This window comes from Pelophylax lessonae (genome assembly GCF_965119305.1).
Source record: "Pelophylax lessonae genome assembly, chromosome: 10".
Taxonomy (NCBI): Eukaryota; Metazoa; Chordata; class Amphibia; order Anura; family Ranidae; genus Pelophylax; species Pelophylax lessonae.
Window position 1 is genome coordinate 84,649,852 of NC_138777.1, and position 23,658 is coordinate 84,673,509.

Sequence of the window (23,658 nt, forward strand, 5' to 3'; positions counted from 1 at the left end):
TCCCAAAAAAGTGTATGTATATCACACGTACACAACCACACTAGGCCCCAATTACTATTGTTTGTACCCCTAAAAGGCTAGGAGTAGGGGGAGTATGGAACAGGCAGCACCCTCAAACCTTCAGAAGTATGAGATGAACCCCAACAACTTGGAAAGGTGGATCTCTCTCACACGTACCAACACAGACTATCCCCCAATTTAACTGATCCCCAAAGGTTTTTGATTAAATAGCGGAATAGAAAATATGATCCCAAAAAAGTGTATGTATATCACACGTACACAACCACACTAGGCCCCAATTACTATTGTTTGTACCCCTAAAAGGCTAGGAGTAGGGGGGAGTATGGAACAGGCAGCACCCTCAAACCTTCAGAAGTATGAGATGAACCCCAACAACTTGGAAAGGTGGATCTCTCTCACACGTACCAACACAGACTATCCCCCAATTTAACTGATCCCCAGAGGTTTTTGATTAAATAGCGGAATAGAAAATATGATCCCAAAAAAGTGTATGTATATCACACGTACACAACCACACTAGGCCCCAATTACTATTGTTTGTACCCCTAAAAGGCTAGGAGTAGGGGGAGTATGGAACAGGCAGCACCCTCAAACCTTCAGAAGTATGAGATGAACCCCAACAACTTGGAAAGGTGGATCTCTCTCACACGTACCAACACAGACTATCCCCCAATTTAACTGATCCCCAGAGGTTTTTGATTAAATAGCGGAATAGAAAATATGATCCCAAAAAAGTGTATGTATATCACACGTACACAACCACACTAGGCCCCAATTACTATTGTTTGTACCCCTAAAAGGCTAGGAGTAGGGGGAGTATGGAACAGGCAGCACCCTCAAACCTTCAGAAGTATGAGATGAACCCCAACAACTTGGAAAGGTGGATCTCTCTCACACGTACCAACACAGACTATCCCCCAATTTAACTGATCCCCAGAGGTTTTTGATTAAATAGCGGAATAGAAAATATGATCCCAAAAAAGTGTATGTATATCACACGTACACAACCACACTAGGCCCCAATTACTATTGTTTGTACCCCTAAAAGGCTAGGAGTAGGGGGAGTATGGAACAGGCAGCACCCTCAAACCTTCAGAAGTATGAGATGAACCCCAACAACTTGGAAAGGTGGATCTCTCTCACACGTACCAACACAGACTATCCCCCAATTTAACTGATCCCCAAAGGTTTTTGATTAAATAGCGGAATAGAAAATATGATCCCAAAAAAGTGTATGTATATCACACGTACACAACCACACTAGGCCCCAATTACTATTGTTTGTACCCCTAAAAGGCTAGGAGTAGGGGGAGTATGGAACAGGCAGCACCCTCAAACCTTCAGAAGTATGAGATGAACCCCAACAACTTGGAAAGGTGGATCTCTCTCACACGTACCAACACAGACTATCCCCCAATTTAACTGATCCCCAAAGGTTTTTGATTAAATAGCGGAATAGAAAATATGATCCCAAAAAAGTGTATGTATATCACACGTACACAACCACACTAGGCCCCAATTACTATTGTTTGTACCCCTAAAAGGCTAGATGAGGAGTAGGGGGAGTATGGAACAGGCAGCACCCTCAAACCTTCAGTATGAGATTGTGTTCACTGTACCCCACAAAGATTGAGTTCACTGCACCCCACAATGATTGTGTTCACTGCACCCCACAAAGATTGTGTTCACTGCACCTCACAAAGATTGTGTTCACTGTACCCCCCAAAGATTGTGTTCACTGCACCCCACAAAGATTCTGTTCACTGTACCCCACAAAGATTGTGTTCACTGCACCCCAAAAAGATTGTGTTCACTGCACCCCAAAAAGGATGTTGTTCACTGCACCCCAAAAAGGATGTTGTTCACTCCACCCCAAAAAGATTGTGTTCACTGCACCCCACAAAGATTGTGTTCACTGCACCCCAAAAAGATTGTGTTCACTGCACCCCAAAAATGATTTTGTTCACTGCACCCCAAAAAGGATTTTGTTCACTGCACCCCAAAAAGGATGTTGTTCACTCCACCCCAAAAAGATTGTGTTCACTGCACCCCAAAAAGATTGTGTTCACTGCACCCCACAAAGGATTTTGTTCACTGCACCCCAAAAAGATTGTGTTCACTGCACCCCAAAAAGGATGTTGTTCACTGCACCCCAAAAAGGATTTTGTTCACTGCACCCCAAAAAGATTGTGTTCACTGCACCCCACAAAGGATTTTGTTCACTGCACCCCACAAAGATTGTGTTCACTGCACACCAAAAAGGATTGTGTTCACTGCACCCCAAAAAGATTTTGTTCACTGCACCCCAAAAAGATTGTGTTCACTGCAGCCCAAAAAGATTGTGTTCACTGCAGCCCAAAAAGATTGTGTTCACTGCAGCCCAAAAAGATTGTGTTCACTGCAGCCCAAAAAGATTGTGTTCACTGCAGCTCACACACAGAAAAATGGATGTGGATCACTGACACCTGCCTATCTCCAATCCCACACCACACAGCAATATCGATTGTAGTTTGTAGAACACAGTTTCCCTAAAATTCAGCAGACTCTGTCCCTAACAGGATTGAGAAGAGATCGTAGATCAGGATTGAGTGCAGATTCACCCCACCCCCCACACAGCAATATCGATTGTAGTTTGTAGAACACAGTTTCCCTAAAATTCAGCAGACTCTGTCCCTAACAGGATTGAGAAGAGATCGTAGATCAGGATTGAGTGCAGATTCACCCCACCCCCCACACAGCAATATCGATTGTAGTTTGTAGAACACAGTTTCCCTAAAATTCAGCAGACTCTGTCCCTAACAGGATTGAGAAGAGATCGTAGATCAGGATTGAGTGCAGATTCACCCCACCCCCCACACAGCAATATCGATTGTAGTTTGTAGAAGACACTGACCCTATATAATTCAGCAGACTCTATCCCTAAAATGCCTACAACTCGCCCTGCCTAAACACTCCGACCTGTCCCTCAATTCTATCCGGACACAAATGGTTTTTTCCTGCCTATCTTTCCCTAATCAGCAGCCAGCACGTTGATGTGTGCTCTGTCCCTGAATCTAAGCAGCATAATGACGCCGCTGCGGCTGCCTCGAACTTATAAAGACTTGGTCACATGCTTCAGACGGCCAATCACAGCTACTGAGACATTTGCAGGCATGGCTGGGATGGCTTAAGGCACACCAGTTAAACGATTGTTGATTGGCTGTTGAAAGCCCGCCATGAAAAGAGCGCCAAAGCATGCAAAACCCGGAAATAAAACGACCGAACACGGATTTTTACCCGAACATACAGTAAAGTGTCCGTGTCCGTGTTCGGGTACAAAAAATCCAATTATTCGGTACGAACACGAATAATACAGTCCGTGTTCGCTCAACACTAGTTATAACCAATTTTCCTCTGTCTAACGATATCAATATAAAGATCTACTGGGTTAAAGGATAAGTTCACTTTTGGAACATGTTACATGTTCCATCCGTATTTAAGGTAAAACATGTAACATGTTCCCGATCCCCCTTATTCTTTGAGAGCCAATAAAACAAGTGAAATATTAATATGCAATATTTATAACCCCCCACCCCCTCATAAATAATAACTATAACTGGCTATAAACCAATAGTACTAATACCCTCTGCTAATTGTTTGGTAAATTATTAAATTTGATATTCCCTGGAATGTGACAAAAATAAGGCAGGCCACAGATGATGACATCACTAGGCCACGCCCTGACACGTTTTGTCACAATCACGTGACTTCCTCAAAGAGTTCACTTGATCATGACGAAACACATCAGGTCAGGGCCTAGTGACATCATAACGTACCTGGCTTTTATGCTAGAATGGTGATGTGGGAGTCTCAGGCTTAAGGGGTCATACACCTGTTTATACACCATTGCGTTTTAAGTGGTGCACTACTTCTTTAGTGCACTTTCCTTGTGAGTGCAATACATTATATGTCTTTTAATAACGTTTTTACTGGGTTTAATGGTTTTACACTATCGAAGCTCCCTTTCTTTACTTTTCAGCTGAGGAGCCCTGGAGGAGTGTACCATCAGGAAGATAACATCTCCTAACTACCAGAGAGGATCTCACGAAGAGGGAGCAGCGTTGCCTTGGAGTGAATCCCCTTAAAAGGAATGCACATTTGATCTATTTTGTGTTAAATAGGTAGATTTACTAAGGTGAGAGCAGAGTGTGAATGGTGGTGGGACCCTCTGCTGTATCTTCACATGTTTAATAATCATAGCAAGAGAACTGGAGTGATACATTGGACTTTCTATTTCATATTGGATATTTTTTAATGTGTATGGTTTTTTGATACACATTCACACAAGATTTAAGGTTAATGCACTTTAACCCCTATCACTTAAATATATAGCAGCAAGGCTGTTTTCCTGCACGGCTGGTATTGTTCAACCTGTGTATTGTTATTAAAGTTCTGCAAAGACAGTGATTTTGACATTATGGGAGATGTACTACGGGAGGAGCTAGGATCATAGACTGCTGGGAGAGAGAGACCCTTCTCCCAGGGAGTAATAGGACATGCGGAGCTTGCTGGGAGTGTCTATATAAAAGGGGGCTCCATTTTGCTCTCTTGCCTCGAGGACAGCGTACTGGAAAGAAGGGGAAGAGCTGCTGCGGATCGCAGGAACTTAGGCTGAGGCCTAGTGGTGGACACCGGAGTGAAGCTGGTGGTGTAAGTGAGCGGAGGAGTCTCGGTAGCGTGGCCGAGCGGAAGGTTGCTGACAGGCGGATGGAGGCTCAGGAGATGAGTGGGGCCTGGTCGCAGAGGAGAATGGAGCTCCCGGTTTGGGTGAGAGACATCCAGAATCTACTTCTCCATTAAACACAGACCTAAGCTGAATCAGGGCAGTATAACTAAACTGCATACTTTCATAAGGCCATACTGACATTCAGCAAACCACTGGACACTGCAGATATACATATAGTGTGAGGTGGGTGAACTAGGCCTTAAGCCCTTTATTCAGTGCCAGGTTGTGAACCTGTTGTGATGCATTAGGATTTATTACGTTTGCTTCTCTGTGGATTACAACTATTGATTGCCTTGGGGGATACAGTTCATCTCTACCTTTATTGGATTACAAATACTTTCCTTGGATTGTTGGGAATTCCTTGCCGGTGAAGACAAGTGAGGCCTCACTCTCCAGGAGACTCTTGCAATTCCTCATAAAGGGGGCCCCCTTTAGTACACAGAGTGCACTCTGATAGTTGTTCTAATATTGTTATATTGCCTACTTTACATTCAAGTTACCAAGTGTAGTCACTATTATCTGTGGTCACTCTCTAGTTACACCCGATTATTTAAAGTATTGTTTATTGTTGTTGAACGCAATCCTCTAGCATACATACACATTTATTTGTGTATATGTATGTGTGGCCTGTGTTCTGGATCCTGAGTGCTGAACTAAAAGGCCTAAATCCTTGGTTGGGAATTCAGGATCTATCTCGGTAGCAACATTTTTGTTATTTCTAATTCTGTTTGCATATTCTTGTTTTACATCAAAGGTCAAAAAGCAGTAAATTGATTATTCACTGCAATACTTGTGGTCTCAATTATTCACGATGACAGAACTAATAGTGTCAGACAGGTTGGAGCAGGCTCAGGGAACAAGAAGTGAAGAGAATACCCATGCAACAAGCCACTCCCTCGGGGGCAGGGCAACACTAGAATATGATCCAGAAATTCCCAGGTGCACGCGTGCAGGCCTGCCGGCGGCAGCCCGCTTCTATTATGATTATTCACAGCAGGAGCCGATCAGCGGGTGTCGTGGACTTGATGTCCACCGAAACTCACCAACTGTTCATTACACAGGCAGATAGGCAGTCTGCCTATATAAACAAGGCAGACTGCCACTCTGTCAGTAGGGAAGGCATGGATCCTGTGTTCCTGCGAGGCAGGTACATGGGTCTATGGCTCCTCCTAGTAAAAGCATCTCCCACAGTTTAGTAAAACATCAGCTAGGCACACACTTAACACTTTGATCACCACTAATGTTAACCCCTTCCCAGCCAGTGTCATTAATACAGTGCATATTTTAGCCCTGATCACTGCATTAGTGTCACTGGTCCAACAAAAGTGTCAGTTAGAGTCCTGACAGTCCACCACAATGTTGCAGGCCCACTATAAGTCATTGATCACTGCCATTACTAGTAAAACAATACAAATAAAAATAAATAAAAATATCCCTTAGTTTGAAGATGCTGTAACTGTTGCGCAAACTAATCAATATACGATTTTTGGGATTTTGATACCAAAAAATATATAGCTGAAAACATACTGGCCTAAACTGATGAAGACATTTTATGTTTTACAATTTTGTTTTGGAAGTGTTTTATAGCAGAAAGTAAAAAGGGTGATCAACAACCACCAAAAGAAAGCTCTATTTGTTGGCAAAAAGGGACATAAATCTTATTTGGGTACAGTGTTGAAGGACTGCGAAATTGTCAGGTAAAGTAACACAGTGCGGTATCACAAAAAAAAAAATGGCCTGGTCATGAAGGGGGGTAAATCTTCAGGAGGTGAAGTGGTTAATATAAGTTTGCTTAATACATTATATGATGTCTGTTTGTAGTTAAATATCATGCTACTAACAATAGCAGATTTAGGTTGATTTTAAATTGATGCAACTTTCCGGAGTTTGCTTATGCACAATCTGAAAGTCACTTATTGGTAATATATGTGGTGCTAATCTTAAAATATATATATAGTTTATATAGTGTTTATATAGACCCTTATTGTCATGTGTTGAGGGTGGTGCACCAATTACATATTCTTTGAGGTTGCGTAACACTTTTTCAATTCGTTATTTCAAGTAGAGACCATGGAGTACACCAGCTCCAGCATCCCCACTCTGGTCCTCACTGCTGTGAAGTGCCTATGCTGTAATTTACAGATTCACACCTTTTTGCATATCTATTGCAAGAAAAAGATTAAATTAAGATAACTGCAAGTGTTTAGTAAATACACACCAAACTAACTTCCTGTTACACACACACACAGTTAAAAAAATAAATTGTAAAGACAAACATTTTAATTACTTTTCATTTTTTCATTACTGTTTTTCACAAAGAGCATAAATTGCACTTACTTGTTTCAGATGTAGTCTGAGTAGTCTTTGGGGTTACTGTGGTGGTTGATGGTGTAGATGTAAGCGTTGAGGTTTCGGTTGTAGTTTTCGTAGTTGTGGGAGTTGTAGTTTGAGTTGTTGTACAATAAACTGGTAACTGACAACAGAAGACTTTAATTTCATAGTTATTACATGGGAGACCAAACGGGTCATTGTAACACACAAGCCCAGAGGAGACTTCACAGGTGATGTTCTCTCCCAGCTCTGCCAGTGCTGTATCCGGGTTATCCTTTGATCTGCAGGAAATGTCTTGTGGTTGCTCACAAACTTGAAATCCAGCTTTTCTGATGTTCTCATAGGTCTCAAATTCCCCCCCATTTGGATCAGAACTAGGGTAACTCACATTAAACCACTGTGACCACGAGCAGACAGGAGCACAGGAAGTTGCTGAAACACAAATCATGATTCCATTATTACAAAGGTGAATGTTGGAAATATATGCAAACTTTCCATAAATAAAGTTTCGGAACATGTACAGCTGACCAGAAGGATTTTTACCAAACTGAAAGGTGTTGTTGACTTTTTCGGGGATCCTATAAACATAGGCCGGCATATTATCATATTGTATCTCAGTAAATACACTTACTGGCAAAAAAATTAAAGTATAACAAAACTTTTTTTTTTTGTTTTGGATGGAGTAAAGAAGGATTCGAACCCCTGTCAATTTTTATTGCCGTCTATGTTCCTGTTAGGGAGATTCCCCCTTTCTACTTGTCCTGTTTACCATTATAATTAAAAGTGAAAGTAAAAGAAAATTCCAAATTTTGGGTTGTACCCAGAAAAGTAATAAAGGGGAAATCTTTCAAAGGGGACACTAGTTCTGGTGACCTGGGAATCCCCAAGGGATTCCCTTAATTTTCCGGGATTTCCTCTCACTTCCTGTTTGGCTATGGGATAGCAAGTGAAGGGAAATCAACGCAATGGTCAAAGATGTCGAAAAAAAGGGGTTATAACCTTCCCTTACTCTATCCAAAATGGAAAAAAAAAAAAACTTTTGCCCATAGTTATACTTTAATTAAAATTGTATGCATTACAATAATATGAAATTGTGATGATGATCATTATTTTAAAGGCATCCTTTATACTAATATCAACAGAACACACAGTGTGTATTTTATTATTATCAGACACATTGTAGTGTATTTGTCTTCTCCACCTCATGAACGATACATAACTGTTGATGTTTTTCAAAGACACTTTTAACCACTTGTACATATGGTTAAACTGGTTATACTGGTTATACTGCAGCAAATCGGTTCTACCTGTATGTTGCCAATCAGCGGATCCGGTGGACACAGTGTCCGCCAGCCACCCGCAATTGCTCTTCAGTGAGATAGAACAGCGGTCTGCCTTTGTAAAGAAGGCAGACCACCCTTCTGTCAGATGAAAGCAGGGATCTTGTGTTCCTGCTATTTAGGAACACATATCTCTGTGTTCATCTAGTGAGTCCATCCCCCACACAGTTAGAAAGCATCCCCTAGGGACACACTTAACCCTTTGATCACCCCTGGTGTTAACTCCTCCCCTGCCAGTGTCATTAGTACAGTAACAGTGCATATTTTTAGCACTGATAACTGTAGTAATGTCACTGATCCCCTCAAAAGTATCAAAGGTGTAATTTAGGTGTCCAATCTGTCCGTCACAATGTTGCAGTCCAGCTAAAAAACTGGTGATCGCCACCATTACTAGTATAAAAAAATAAATAAATAAAAATGCCATAAATCTATCCACTAGTCTGTAGAAGCAATAACTGTTGTGCAAAACAATCAATATACACTTATTGGGATTTTTTTTACCAAAAGTATGTATCAGAAAACATATTGGCCTAAAATGATTATATATATATATATATATATATATGTATATATATATATATATATATATATATATATATATATATATTTTAGTTTTTTTTTATTGGCTGTGTTTAATAGAAGAAAGTAAAAAATATTGGTGGTTTTTTTTTTCAGAATTTTCTTCAGAATGATTTTTTTTTTTTTTATAGCCCAAAAAATAAAAAAACGCAGAAGTGATCAAATACCACCAAAAGAAACCTCTATTTGTGGGAAAAAGGGACATCAGCGTCGCAGGACCATGCAATTGTCAGTTAAAGTAATGCAGTGCCTTATTGCAAAAAATGGCCTGGTCATTAAGAGGGTAAAACCTTCCGCACCAAAAGTGATAATACATGCTGATACTTGGAGTTGTCAATCTGAAAACCTCCCATTATCTGCATACCAGAGCTGTGGAGAAAAGACTGGCAACCTTTCCTTGTGGCATGGACATGAACATGACCCATGGAGCACACCAGCTCCAGCATCCCTACACTGATCCTCAGTGCTGTGGAGTGAATATGCTGTAACTTACACACACAAATCTTTAATGCATATCCATTACAAGAGAAAGATTAAATGAAAGTGGTTTTGAAGCCTAAACTATTTTTATATTTATGCATTCCTTGCATTAAGCTAAAAAAAAATGTAGGCATCGGTTTTCCCGACTGTGAGACTTAGGAACAACCCCGCCTAAGTGACCCATAGAGGGTGGCACTGGCAGAGAGGAGGAGCCAGGGGTGCTGGGGGGGGGACCGGAAACGGGACATCCGGGGTGAGGTAAGTATAACCTGTTTGGTATTTCTTTTGTAAATAAAAAAAAGCACTTACAATCACTTTAAAGTACCGTATATACTCAAGTATAAGCTGACTTTTTCAGCACATTTTTTTATGCTGAAAAAGCCCCCGTCATCTTATACTCTAGTCACTTACCTGTTCTCCCTGGGGCTGACTGAACGTCAGCGGCAGCTGGCTAACATGTACACTGTGCATGCGACGCTGCTCGAGGAAGCCCGTATGCACTCGGCCATTCTCGGGCAGACGGCGCATGCGCAATGACGTGTGGCGCCAGGCGGCGCCATTTTTAAATCGAAGGCGCCTCGGGGATGGGTAAGTAAGACCCCCTCTGCATATCCTGCACCATGCCCTCAGCCCTGCATCATGCCTGCAGCCCTGCATCTCCTGCACCATGCCCTCAGCCCTGCATCTTCTGCACCATGCCCTCAGTCCTGCATCTCCTGCACCATGTCCTCAGCCCTGCATCTTCTGCACCATGCCCTCAGCCCTGCATCTCCTGCACTATGCCCACAGCCTCTGCATCTCCTGCACCATGCCCACAGCCTCTGCATCTCCTGCACCATGCCTGTAGTCCCTGAACCATGCATGCATCTCCTGCACCATGCCCACAGCTCCTGCATCTCCTGCACCATGCCCACAGTCTCTGCATCTCTTGTACCATGCCCACAGATTATTCCTCTCCTGTGCCATACCCGCAGTTGCTGCTGCATTTCCCACCGTAGGCACCGAAAAACTTGAGTCAATATACGTTTTCCCAGTTTTTTTGTGGAAAAATTAGGTGCCTCTGCTTATATTCGGGTGGGCCTATACTCAAGTATATATGGTAACTGCAAAGAGTTTAGTAAATTCACAACAAACTAGCTCACTAGCTTTCTGTTACACACACATATTTTCAAAAATACATAAAAATACATAAAAATTCAAAAAACAAACATTTTAAAAACTTTTCATTTTTTCATTACTGCTTTTAACAAATAGCAAACACTGCACCTACTTGTTTCAGATGTAGTCTGAGTTGTCGTTGGGGTTACTGTGGTGGTTGATGTTGTAGATGTAAGCGTTGAGGTTTCAGTTGTAGTTTTCGTAGTTGTGGGAGTTGTTGTTTGAGTTGTTGTACAATAAGCTGGTAACTGACAACAGAAGACTTTAATTTCATAGTTATTACATGGAAAACCAAATGGGTCATTGTAACACACAAGCCCAGAGGAGACTTCACAGGTGACGTTCTCTCCCAGCTCTGCCAGTGCTGTATTCGGGTTATCCTTTGATCTGCAGGAAATGTCTTGCGGTTGCTCACAAACTTGAAATCCAGCTTTCCTGATGTTCTCATAGGTCTCAAATTCCCCCCCATTTGGATCAGAACTAGGGTAACTCACATTAAACCACTGTGACCACGAGCAGACTGGCGCACAGGAAGTTGCTGAAACACAAATCATGATTCCATTATTACAAAGGGGTCTTTGCATAACTGAATTTTGGAAATAATGAAAATTTTCCATAAATGAATCCGGATCATGTACAGATGACAAGAAGGATTTTTACCAAATTGAAACGTGTTCAAAATGTGGTAAAACAGTAAGACCGTATGACCGAACGCAACGCACATTAGACTCAAACCAATAAAACTCAAATAAAAATGTAAATGCACATATAGCAGCTACTATAAACCAAATCAAAATCAATATAAAGTGCTGAAAGATGTATCTGTATGGGAGTCCTGGAGGAGGAGAAGAATTTTCTTCTTCTTCTCCTTCTACAGCACTCCCATGCAGACACACAGCTGTCAGGGCTGATCTGGGCCCCCCCAGGACCCCCACAGGACCCCATTGACACCCCACATCGGATCCATCCCCTCCATAGAGAATCGTACAGGCCAGCCAGAGGAGGAAGAGGAAATAGGAGGAAGGGAGGGGGGAGGCAGGATCGGTGGGGGGAGAGCAGAGCCCCAATTGGGGTCTGGAGACAGGGAAGGAGAGAGGATCATGTGTGGGGACACCGCATAGACTGGACCAGGAGCACGGAGGTATGAGCAACAATCTTTGGATCGAGGATTAATCATTGGATTATAGCCATATGGTTATTACAAGGCGATTAATCCATTTAATTCTGGTAAGTGTGTTATCTGAAGGGGATTGCTTCACGAGGTGTGGTGACTGGGACGTTTGATTTGATCACCCACAGTATCTCCAAACAACATAGTCTTATACTCTAGTCACTTACCTGTTCTCCCTGGGGCTGACCGAACGTCAGCGGCAGCCGGCCAACATGTACACTGCGCATGCGCCGCCGTCGCTCGGGGAAGCCCATACGCACTCGGCCATTCTCTGGCAGACGGCGCATGCGCAATGACGTGTGGCGCCGGGCAGCACCATTTTTAAATCAAAGGCGCCTCGGGGATGGGTAAGTAAGACCCCCTCTGCATATCCTGCACCATGCCCTCATCCCTGCATCATGCCTGCAGCCCTGCATCTCCTGCACCATGCCCTCAGCCCTGCATCGTTTGCACCATGCCCTCAGCCCTGCATCTCCTGCACCATGCCCACAGCCTCTGCATCTCCTGCACCATGCCTGCAGCCCCTGCACCATGCCCGCATCTCCTGCACCATGCCCACAGCTCCTGCATCTCCTGCACCATGCCCACAGCCTCTGCATCTCTTGCACCATGCCCGCAGATTCTTCCTCTCCTGTGCCATGCCCGCAGTAGCTGCTGCATTTCCCACCCTAGGCTTATACTTGAGTCAATATACGTTTTCCCATTTTTTTGTGGTAAAATTAGGTGCCTCTGCTTATTTTCGTGGCAACTTATACTCGAGTATATACGGTAACTGCAAGGAGTTTGGTAAATTCACGACAAACTAGCTAACTAGCTTCCTGTTACACACACATATTTTCAAAAATACATTGTAAAGACAAACATTTTAAAAACTTTTCATTTTTTCATTACTGCTTTTAACAAATAGCAAACACTGCACCTACTTGTTTCAGATGTAGTCTGAGTTGTTGTTGGGGTTACTGTGGTGGTTGATGGTGTAGATGTAAGCGTTGAGGTTTCAGTTGTAGTTTTTGTAGTTGTGGGAGTTGTAGTTTGAGTTGTTGTACAATAAGCTGGTAACTGACAACAGAAGACTTTAATTTCATGGTTATTACATGGGAGACCAAACGGGTCATTGTAACACACAAGCCCAGAGGAGACTTCACAGGTGACGTTCTCTCCCAGCTCTGCCAGTGCTGTATCCGGGTTATCCTTTGATCTGCAGAAAATGTCTTGTGGTTGCTCACAAACATGAAATCCAGCTTTCCTGATGTTCTCATAGGTCTCAAATTCCCCCCCATTTGGATCAGAACTAGGGTAATTCACATTAAACCACTGTGACCACGAGCAGACAGGAGCACAGGAAGTTGCTGAAACACAAATCATGATTCTATTATTACAAAGGGGTCTTTGCATAACTGAATTTTGGAAATAATGCAATCTTTCCATAAATGAATCCGGAACATGTACAGCTGATGAGAAGGATTTTTACCTAACTGAAAGGTGTTGTTGACTTTTTCTAGGATGCTATAAACATAGACCGACATTGTATCATATTGTATCTCAGTAAATACACTTACTGAAAAAAAAATTAAAGTATAATAAAAGTCAAAACTTTTTTAGTTTGTTTTGGATGGAGTATAGAGGGATTAGGACCCCTGTCAATTTTTATTGCTGCCTATGTCTCCGTTAGGGAGATTCCCCCTCTCTACTCGTCCTGTTTACCATTATAATTGAAAGTGAAAGTAAAAGAAAATTCCAAATTTTGGGTAGTCGCCAGAAAAGTAGAAGAGGGGAAATCTTCCAATGGGGACACTAGTTCTGGAGACCTGGGAATCCCCAAGTGATTCCCTTTATTTTCCCGGGATTTCCTCTCACTTCCTGTTTGGCTACGGGACAGAAAGTGAAGAGAAATCTCTGCAATGGGACAAAGATGGCAAAAAAAATGTGACAGGGGTTTTAACCCTCCCTTAATCTATCCAAAAAAGTTTTGACCATAGTTCTACTTTAATTCAAATGGTATACATTACATTAATATGGAATTGTGATGCTGATCATTATATTAAAGGTATCCTTTATATTAATATCAACAGAACACCCAGTTTGCATTCTATTATTATTAGACACATTGTTGTGTGTTTGTCTTCTCCACCTTATGAACCTTACGTAACTGTTGACGTTTTGCAAAGACACTTTTAACCACTTGCCAACCGCCAGCAGTACATATACTGCAGCAAGTTGGCTCTATTGCACAAAACGACGTACCTGTACCTTGTTTCCTGCAATTGCCAGAGGGGGAGCCAATCAGCGGGTCCGACGGGATCCTGTGTCCCTGCTATTTAGGAACACGGATCTCTGTGTTTGTCTAGTGAGTCCAAACCACACACAGTTAGAAAACATCCCCTAGGGACACACTTAACCCTTTGATCACCCCTGGTGTTAACCCCTTCCCTGCCAGTGTCATTAGTACAGTAACAGTGCATATTTTTAGCACTGATTACTGTAGTAATGTCACTGGTCCCCTCAAAAGTGTCAAAAGTGTCAGTTAAGTGTCCAATCTTCCCACCACAATGTCACAGTCCCGCTAAAAACCGGTGATCGTCGACATTACTAATAAAAAAAATAAATAAATAAAAATGCCATAAATATATCCTCTAGTTTGTAGACGTGATAACTGTTGCGCAAACCAATCAATGTACATTTATTGGGAATTTCTTTTACCAAAAATATGTAACAGAAAACATATTGGTCTAAAATGATGAAAAAGTTTTATTTTTATTTATTTATTTATTTATTTATTTATTTATTTATTTTTTATTGGCTGTGTTTAATAGCAGAAAGTAAAAACATTGGTGTATTTTTGTTTCAGAATTATCGTTATTTTTTTTGTTAATAGCTCAAGAAATAAAAACTGCAGAGGTGATCAAATACCACCAAAAGAAAGCTCTATTTGTGGGGAAAAAAGTACACCAATTTTGTCAGTTAAGGTAATGCAGTGCCATATCGCAAAAACTGGCCTGGTCATTAAGGGGGTAAAACCTTCCGCACCAGAAATGCTAATACATGCTAAAGCTTGGAGCTGTGTATCTGAAAACTTCCCATTATCTCCATACCAGAGCTGTAAAGAAAATACTGGCAAACCGTTCCTTGTGGCCTCAAAGGCACAAATCTTTTTCATGGTCCATTTCAAGAAATGCCATGGCCGGCCATTGTATGAGCATACTTAAAATAGGAATGTACAATGCACATCCTTTCTATGGGTAAAGATCAGCAATAAGAAGCAGCATTGTTACTGTGACCTGCAGGACATTTCAAGAAGGAGCCATGGAGTACACCAGCTCCAGCATCCCCACACTGATCCTCGGTGCTGTGGAGTGCATATGCTGTACCTTACACACACAAATGAAAGTGGTTATAAAGCCTAAACAATTTTTACCTTAATGCATTCTTTGCATTAAGGTAAAAAAAAAATGTAGGCATCAGTCTTCTGACTGTGAGATTCAGGAACAAGCTCACAAAAGTGACCCATAGTAAGTGGCTTTCTTTTGGGGCACTGGCAGAGAAGAAGAGCCAAGGGTGCTGGGGAGACCTGAAAAGGGGAGATCCAGGGCCAGGTAAGTATAACCTGTTTGGTATTTGTTTTGTAAAAAACAAAAAAGCACTTACAGTCACTTTAAAGTAACCGCAAGGAGTTTAGTCAATTCAAGCTAAACTAGCTAACAAGCTTCCTGTTACACACACACATTTTCAAAAATACATTTTAAATACTTTTCATTTTTTCATTACTGCTATTAACAAATAGCAAACACTGCACTTACTTGTTTCAGATATAGTCTGAGTTGTCGTTGGGGTTACTGTGGTGGTTGATGGTGTAGATGTAAGCGTTGAGGTTTCGGTTGTAGTTATTGTAGTTGTTGGAGTTGTAGTTTGAGTTGTTGTACAATAAGCTGGTAACTGACAACAGAAGACTTTAATTTCATAGTTATTACATGGGAAACCAAACGGGTCATTGTAACACACAAGCCCAGAGGAGACTTCACAGGTGACGTTCTCTCCCAGCTCTGCCAGTGCTGTATCCGGGTTATCCTTTGATCTGCAGGAAATGTCTTGTGGTTGCTCACAAACTTGAAATCCAGCTTTCCTGATGTTCTCATAGGTCTCAAATTCCCCCCCATTTGGATCAGAACTAGGGTAACTCACATTAAACCACTGTGACCATGAGCAGACAGGAGCACAGGAAGTTGCTGAAACACAAATCATGATTCCATTATTACAAAGGGGTCTTTCCATAACTGAATTTTGGAAATAATGCAAACTTTCTATAGATTGATCTGGATCATGTACAGCTGACCAGAAGGATTTTTACCAAATTGAACAGTGTTGTTGACGTAACCCCCCCCCCTCTCTTATTGCGGGTGGCGAGCGGTACAGTAAACCCCCCCCCCTTTTGCGGTGGGCGGCGAGTGGTGCGGACCCCCCCAGACAGAGAGGGAGCAGAGGAGACTAGCGGAGCAAAGGCTGACCGGGAAGTGACAGAGGGAGGCGGGTGCAGAGCGGAGACTGACCGTCTGAGGGAAAAAAAAAAAACAGCCAGGAACTGCTAGAGACAGACTTAAAGGGACACACACTAGGTAAGTATAACTGGGGACTGAGATTGTACACTGACTGAGGGTGTAGTGTAGTACCTGAGTATCTGTGAGTACCTGAGTATCTGTGAGTACCTGTTACTACCTGAGTATCTGTGAGTACCTGAGTATCTGTGAGTACCTGTTACTACCTGAGTATCTGTGAGTACCTGAGTATCTGTGAGTACCTGAGTATCTGTGAGTACCTGTTACTACCTGAGTATCTGTGAGTACCTGAGTATCTGTGAGTACCTGTTACTACCTGAGTATCTGTGAGTACCTGAGTATCTGTGAGTACCTGTTACTACCTGAGTATCTGTGAGTACCTGAGTATCTGTGAGTACCTGTTACTACCTGAGTATCTGTGAGTACCTGTTACTACCTGAGTATCTGTGAGTACCTGTTACTACCTGAGTATCTGGGAGTACCTGTTACTACCTGAGTGTCTGGGAGTACCTATCACTACCTGAGTGTTGTGCATCTGATCGGGCTGTGCGACTGAGTGTTGTGCGTCTGACCGGGCAGTGCGACTGAGTGTTGTGCGTCTGACCGGGCTGTGCGACTGAGTGTTGTGCATCTGACCGGGCTGTGCGACTGAGTGTTGTGCGTCTGAACGGGCTGTGCGACTGAGTGTTGTGCGTCTGAATGGGCTGTGCGACTCAGTGTTGTGCGTCTGACCGGGCTGTGCGACTCAGTGTTGTGCGTCTGACCGGGCTGTGCGACTCAGTGTTGTGCGTCTGACCGGGCTGTGCGACTTAGTGTTGTGCGTCTGACCGGGCTGTGCGACTCAGTGTTGTGCGTCTGACCGAGCTGTGCGACTCAGGGTGGTGCGTCTGACCGGGCTGTGCGCCTCAGTGTTGTGCGTCTGACCGGGCTGTGCGACTCAGCGTTGTGCGTCTGACCGGGCTGTGCGACTTAGTGTTGTGCGTCTGACCGGCTGTGCGACTTAGTGTTGTGCGTTTGACCGGGCTGTGCGACTCAGTGTTGTGCGTCTGACCGGGCTGTGCGACTCAGTGTTATGCGTCTGACCGGGCTGTGCGACTCAGTGTTGTGCATCTGACCGGGCTGTGCGACTTAGTGTTGTGCGTCTGACCGGGCTGTGCGACTTAGTGTTGTGCGTCTGACCGGGCTGTGCGACTCAGCGTTGTGCGTCTGATCGGGCTGTGAGATTGTGAGTGTTGTGTGACTGACCGGGCTGTGCGATTGTGAGTGTTGTGCAACTGAGTGTCAAGTGAGTGGAGCGGAATACCAGAGGGTGAGAAGGTAGCGTTAGGAAGCCAGGAAATAGCCACATAGGATAGACTTAAATCGCTGAATCCCCATTAGATTAGATAGTAGGTACAATGCCCGGCGGGTGTGGAGATGCGATTCGGTGTACATCTTGTAATATGTATGCGTTCCTCAGACATGTGATCGAGGGCGAATACAAATGCGCAAAATGTAAGCACGTTGCTTCCCTGGAAGCTCAGGTCCTGAATCTAGGGAAGCAGCTGGCAACACTGAGACGAATGTCCATACCGGAGGAGAGCCAGGATCGTACCAGTCAGGTGCAGGCAGGGGTCTCCACAGAGGTGGGCGGAGTATTGGAGGTGCAGGCATCAGAGCAGAGTAGAGGGGTGACAGTTAGGAGGGGTAGAAGGGGACAAGGCAAGGAGGCTGATCCTGGGCTGGAGCACTCCAATAGATACGCCCCATTGTGTGATGTTGGGGAAACCAGTCAGGGACCAGCATTGCTGGAGCAGAGCGACGCCAATAGCTGCCAGGGGAAGAACTCCTCCAGTGAGGCCGGGAGAAAGGGAAAGGAAAGACAGGTGCTGGTGGTAGGGGACTCAATTATTAGAAGGACAGATAGTGTAATCTGTGACAAAGACCGTGTGCGCCGAACAGTCTGTTGTTTGCCGGGCGCTCGGGTTCGGCACATCGCGGATCGGGTGAACAGATTATTGGGTGGGGCTGGGGAAGACCCAGCTATCATAGTACACGTGGGTACCAATGACATAGGCAGAGGAAGACGGAGAGTCCTAAACGATTTCAGGGACTTAGGCGCTAAGTTGAGGACTAGGACCTCCAAGGTAGTATTTTCCGAAATACTACCTGTACCTCGAGCCACACCAGAGAGGCAGCGGGAGATTAGGGAAGTTAACGAGTGGCTGAGGAGCTGGTGTAGTAAGGAGGGTTTCGGGTTCCTGGAGAACTGGGCCGACTTCTCAGTCGGTCACCGGCTCTTTGGTAGGGACGGATTGCACCTAAATGGGGTGGGTGCAGCCGTACTGGGTGAGAGGATGGCCAAAAAGTTAGAGGGGCTTTTAAACTAGGGAATGGGGGGGAGGGTACAGATGTAGAATTAGCCAGTGGAAAGCAAGTTTCAGAGGGCAGAAATGGGGGCATTAGCGGTAGGGTGTTCGGAGCTCCTATACCCAGGGTGGGTATGGGGAAAAATCAAGAGAGCAGCCTAAAAACATCAAATGAGGATAAATGTAACCGATCAAAATTACGAGGCTTGTATACCAATGCCAGAAGCCTGGCCAACAAGATGGGAGAGTTGGAGCTGCTGATGTTTGAGGAGGACTTAGATTTTGTGGGGATAACTGAGACTTGGTTTGACAGCTCTCATGACTGGATAGCGACCATTCAGGGGTATTCCCTTTATCGCAGAGATAGAGAAGGTAAAAAAGGGGGAGGGGTATGTTTGTATATTAAGAACAGTATACAGGTAAATATGAGGGATGATATTAATAATGGAGCTATGGACGAGGCAGAATCCCTATGGGCAGAGCTTCAAAGGGAAGGCACAGTGGGGAAGGTAATATTGGGTGTATGCTATAGGCCCCCCAACCAGAGGGAGGAGGGTGAGGCGGACCTCATGTTACAGATAGGATTGGCAGCAAGGATGGGAAATGTCATTATAATGGGGGACTTTAATTATCCTGATATAGACTGGGCAGAAGGAACCGCGCATTCAGCCAAGGCTCGGCAGTTCCTAAATGTTTTGCAGGACAATTTCATGGGTCAGATGGTGAATGCACCGACAAGAAATAATGCGGTACTTGACCTACTGATTACCAACAATACAGATCTGCTCACGGATATAGAAATACGGGACAACTTAGGGAACAGTGACCATAGGTCAATTGGTTTTAGTATTAATTACAGTAATAGGAAACACAAGGGTAATATTAGGACACTGAATTTCAAAAGAGCCAATTTCCCTAAACTGCGCTCGCTGCTAGAAAATATCAAATGGGATAGAACCCTGGGAACAAAGAACACGGAGGAAAAATGGGAGTGCTTCAAGAGCATACTTAACAAGGGGGTGGGCCAGTGCATTCCACAGGGAAATAAATTTAAAAGAGCAAAACTAAACCCTGGGTGGCTAAACTCCAACATAAAAATGTATATTAGAGCTAAAGAAAAGGCCTTCAAAAAATACAAGACTGAGGGGTCATTGGCAGCATTTAAGCATTACAAAGAGTGTAATAAGAAATGTAAAGACGAAATCAGGGCGGCTAAAATAGAACACGAGAGACATATAGCGGAGGAAAGTAAAAAGAACCCCAAGAAGTTCTTTAAGTATATAAACAGTAGGAAAGCGAGGCCAGAACACATTGGCTCCATAAAAGATGATAAAGGAAAAATGGCCACAGAGGACAGAGAAAAGGCGGAAGTGTTAAATAATTTTACTTTCTTCAGTCTTCACAAAGGAATCGGGGGGCTACACGAACCCCGCTTGTAAGGCCGAACTAAATAATACACCTCAGGAAGTGCCGCCATGGCTAACAGAGGATAGACTTAGAGCTAAACTAGAGAAACTTAACATAAATAAATCCCCGGGACCGGATGGCTTGCACCCAAGGGTTCTTAATGAGCTCAGCCAGGTGATTGCCAGACCATTATTCTTGATCTTTAAGGATAGTTTACAGATGGGTATGGTGCCAGCTGATTGGAAAAAAGCCAACGTGGTACCAATATTTAAAAAGGGGCCGAGATATATCCCGGGTAACTATAGGCCGGTCAGCCTAACAACAGTAGTCTGCAAAATTTTGGAGGGGATGTTAAGGGACCACATACAAGACTTTAGTAATGAAAACGGTATTATAAGTAGTAATCAGCATGGATTCATGAAAAATCATTTGTGCCAAACCAATCTATTAACCTTCTACGATGAAGTGAGCTGCCACCTAGATAAAGGTAAGCCTGTGGATGTGGTGTATCTGGACTTTGCAAAGGCCTTTGACACCGTTCCCCCCAAACGCTTACTGTACAAACTAAGGAAGGTAGGTATGGACCATAAGGTGAGTACCTGGATAGAGAACTGGCTCCAGGGGAGAGTACAGAGGGTGGTGATTAATGGGGAGTACTCGGATTGGGCGGGTGTGGAAAGTGGGGTCCCCCAGGGTTCTGTCCTGGGACCAATCCTGTTTAATTTATTCATAAATGATCTAGAGGAGGGGATATCTAGTACAATCTCAGTATTTGCAGATGATACTAAATTAGGCATGCCAATATCTTCTATGCAGGATGTGGAAATCTTGCAAGCAGACCTGAACAAAATAACGGGGTGGGCAACTACATGGCAGATGAGATTTAATGTAGAAAAATGTAAAGTAATGCACTTGGGGGCCAGAAACCAGAAAGCAAGCTACTCACTAGGGGGGGAACCTCTGGGGGAGTCTAGGATGGAAAAATACTTGGGGGTAGTGGTAGACAACAGGCTTGGCAGTGGCATGCAATGCCAAGCAGCTGCAAGCAAAGCCAACAGATTACTGGGATGTATAAAAAAGGGGATTCACTCCAGAAATAAAGAGATTATTCTTCCACTCTACAAGACTCTGGTCCGGCCACATCTGGAGTATGCTGTCCAGTTCTGGGCACCGGTCCTCAGGAAGGATGTGCTGGAACTGGAGAAAGTCCAGAGAAGGGCAACAAAAATAATTAGGGGAATGGAGGACATCAGCTATGAGGAAAGACTACAAGCACTGAACCTATTCTTTCTGGAGAAGAGACGATTGAGGGGGGATATGATATCAATGTACAAATACTGTACCGGCGACCCTAGCATAAGGAACAAACTATTCAGAGAAAGGAGATACAATAAGACACGTGGCCACTCACTAAAACTTGAGGAAAGGCGGTTTAACCTTAAAGTGCGTAAGAGGTTCTTCACTGTAAGAGTGGTAAGGATGTGGAATTCTCTTCCACAAGCAGTCGTATCAGCGGGGAGCATTGATAGTTTCAAAAAACTATTGGATGGACACCTTAAAGACCACAACATACAGGGGTATACAATGTACGGTTAAAAGCAAACACACACACACATCATAGGTTGAACTGGATGGACTCATGTCTTTTTTCAACCTCACTAACTATGTAACTATGTAAAAATCCCCAAGGGACTCCCTTTAATTTGTGGCGATTTCCTCTCACTTCCTGTTTGGCTATGGGACAGGAAGTGAAGGGAAATCACTGCAATGAGACAAAGATGGCGAAAAACATCTGACAGGGGTTATAACCTTCCCTTTCTCTATTAAAAATGAAAAAAAAAAAGTTTGGACCATAGTTCTACTTTAAATCAAATTGTATACATTACATGAACATGGAATTGTGATGATGATCATTATTTTAAAGGCATCCTTTATACTAATATCAACAGAACACACAGTGTGCATTTTATTATTATCAGACACACTGTAGTGTATTCGTCTTCTCCAACTCATGAACGTTACGTAACTGTTTTGCAAAGACATATTTAATAAATGCTGATGCTTGGAGCTGTGTATCCGAAAACTTCCCATTATCTCCATACCAGAACTGTGTAGAAAATACTGGCAAATCGCTCCTTGTGGCCTCAAAGTCACATGTCTTTTTCATGGTCCATTTCAAGAAATGCCATGGCCGGCCATTGTATGAGCATACCTAAAATATGAACGTACAATGCACATCCTTTCTATGGGTAAAGATCAGCAATAAGAAGCAGCATTGTTACTGTGACCTGCAGGACATTTCAAGTAGGAACCATGGAGTACACCAGCTCCAGCATCCCCACACTGATCCTCACTGCTATGGAGTGCATATGCTGTAACTTACACACACAAATGAAAGTGGTTATAAACCCTAAACAATTTTTACCTTAATGCATTCCCTGCATTAGGGTAAAAAATGTTTAGGCATCAGTCTTCTGACTGTGAGACTCAGCAACAAGCCCACAAAAGTGACCCATAGAAATTGGCTTTCTCTGGGGGCACTGGCAGAGAGAAGGAGCCATGGGCACTGGGGGGGGGGGACCCGAATAAGTGATAGTCCTGGGACAGGTAAGTATAACCTGTATAATTTGTTTTGTAAATAAAAGAAAGCATTTACAATCACTTTAAAGTAACTTCAAGCAGTTTAGTAAATTCACACCAGACTAGCTTCCACCTGTTACACACACACAGTTTCCAAAAATACATTGTAAAGACAAACATTTTAATTACTTCTCATTTCTCATTACTGCTATTAGCAAATAGCAAACACTGCACTTACTTGTTTCAGATGTAGTCTGAGTAGTCGTTGGGGTTACTGTGGTGGTTGATGGTGTAGATGTAAGCATTGAGGTTTCGGTTGTAGTTATTGTAGTTGTGGGAGTTGTAGTTTGAGTTGTTGTACAATAAGCTGGTAACTGACAACAGAAGACTTTAATTTCATAGTTATTACATGGAAAACCAAATGGGTCATTGTAACACACAAGCCCAGAGGAGACTTCACAGGTGACGTTCTCTCCCAGCTCTGCCAGTGCTGTATTCGGGTTATCCTTTGATCTGCAGGAAATTTCTTGTGGTTGCTCACAAACATGAAATCCAGCTTTCCTGATCTTCTCATAGGTCTCAAATTCCCCCCCATTTGGATCAGAACTAGGGTAACTCACATTAAACCACTGTGACCACGAGCAGACAGGAGCACAGGAAGTTGCTGAAACAGAAATCATGATTCTATTATTACAAAGGGGTCTTTGCATACCTGAATTGTGGAAATAATGCAAACTTTCCATAAATGAATCCAGTATATGTATAGCTGACCAGAAAGGATTTTAACTAATTGAAAGGTGTTGTTGGCTTTGTCTAGGATGCAATAAATATAGACCAGCGTGTTATATATTATCTCAGTAAATACACTTATTGACAAAAAAATTAACTTTAACTAAATTCAAAACTTTTTTTTAGTTTTGATGGAGTA

At 43.2% G+C, this 23,658-nt stretch overlaps 1 protein-coding gene across 1 annotated transcript in view; it reads right to left on the bottom strand.

Moving 5' to 3' along the window:
* LOC309565966 (mucin-5AC-like) overlaps positions 1 to 23,658 on the bottom strand; it is a gene marked incomplete at its 3' end in the record, with an annotated part of 179,326 nt that overhangs the window by 34,649 nt on the left and 121,019 nt on the right. Inside the window, exons 34-38 of the mRNA XM_082270993.1 lie at positions 22,969 to 23,394; positions 15,643 to 16,068; positions 12,769 to 13,194; positions 11,094 to 11,212; positions 7,124 to 7,259 (exon numbers count right to left, since the gene is read on the bottom strand). Of these exons, the coding sequence (XP_082127119.1) occupies positions 7,124 to 7,259; positions 11,094 to 11,212; positions 12,769 to 13,194; positions 15,643 to 16,068; positions 22,969 to 23,394 (1,533 nt within the window). The remainder of the gene's footprint in view (positions 1 to 7,123; positions 7,260 to 11,093; positions 11,213 to 12,768; positions 13,195 to 15,642; positions 16,069 to 22,968; positions 23,395 to 23,658) is intronic.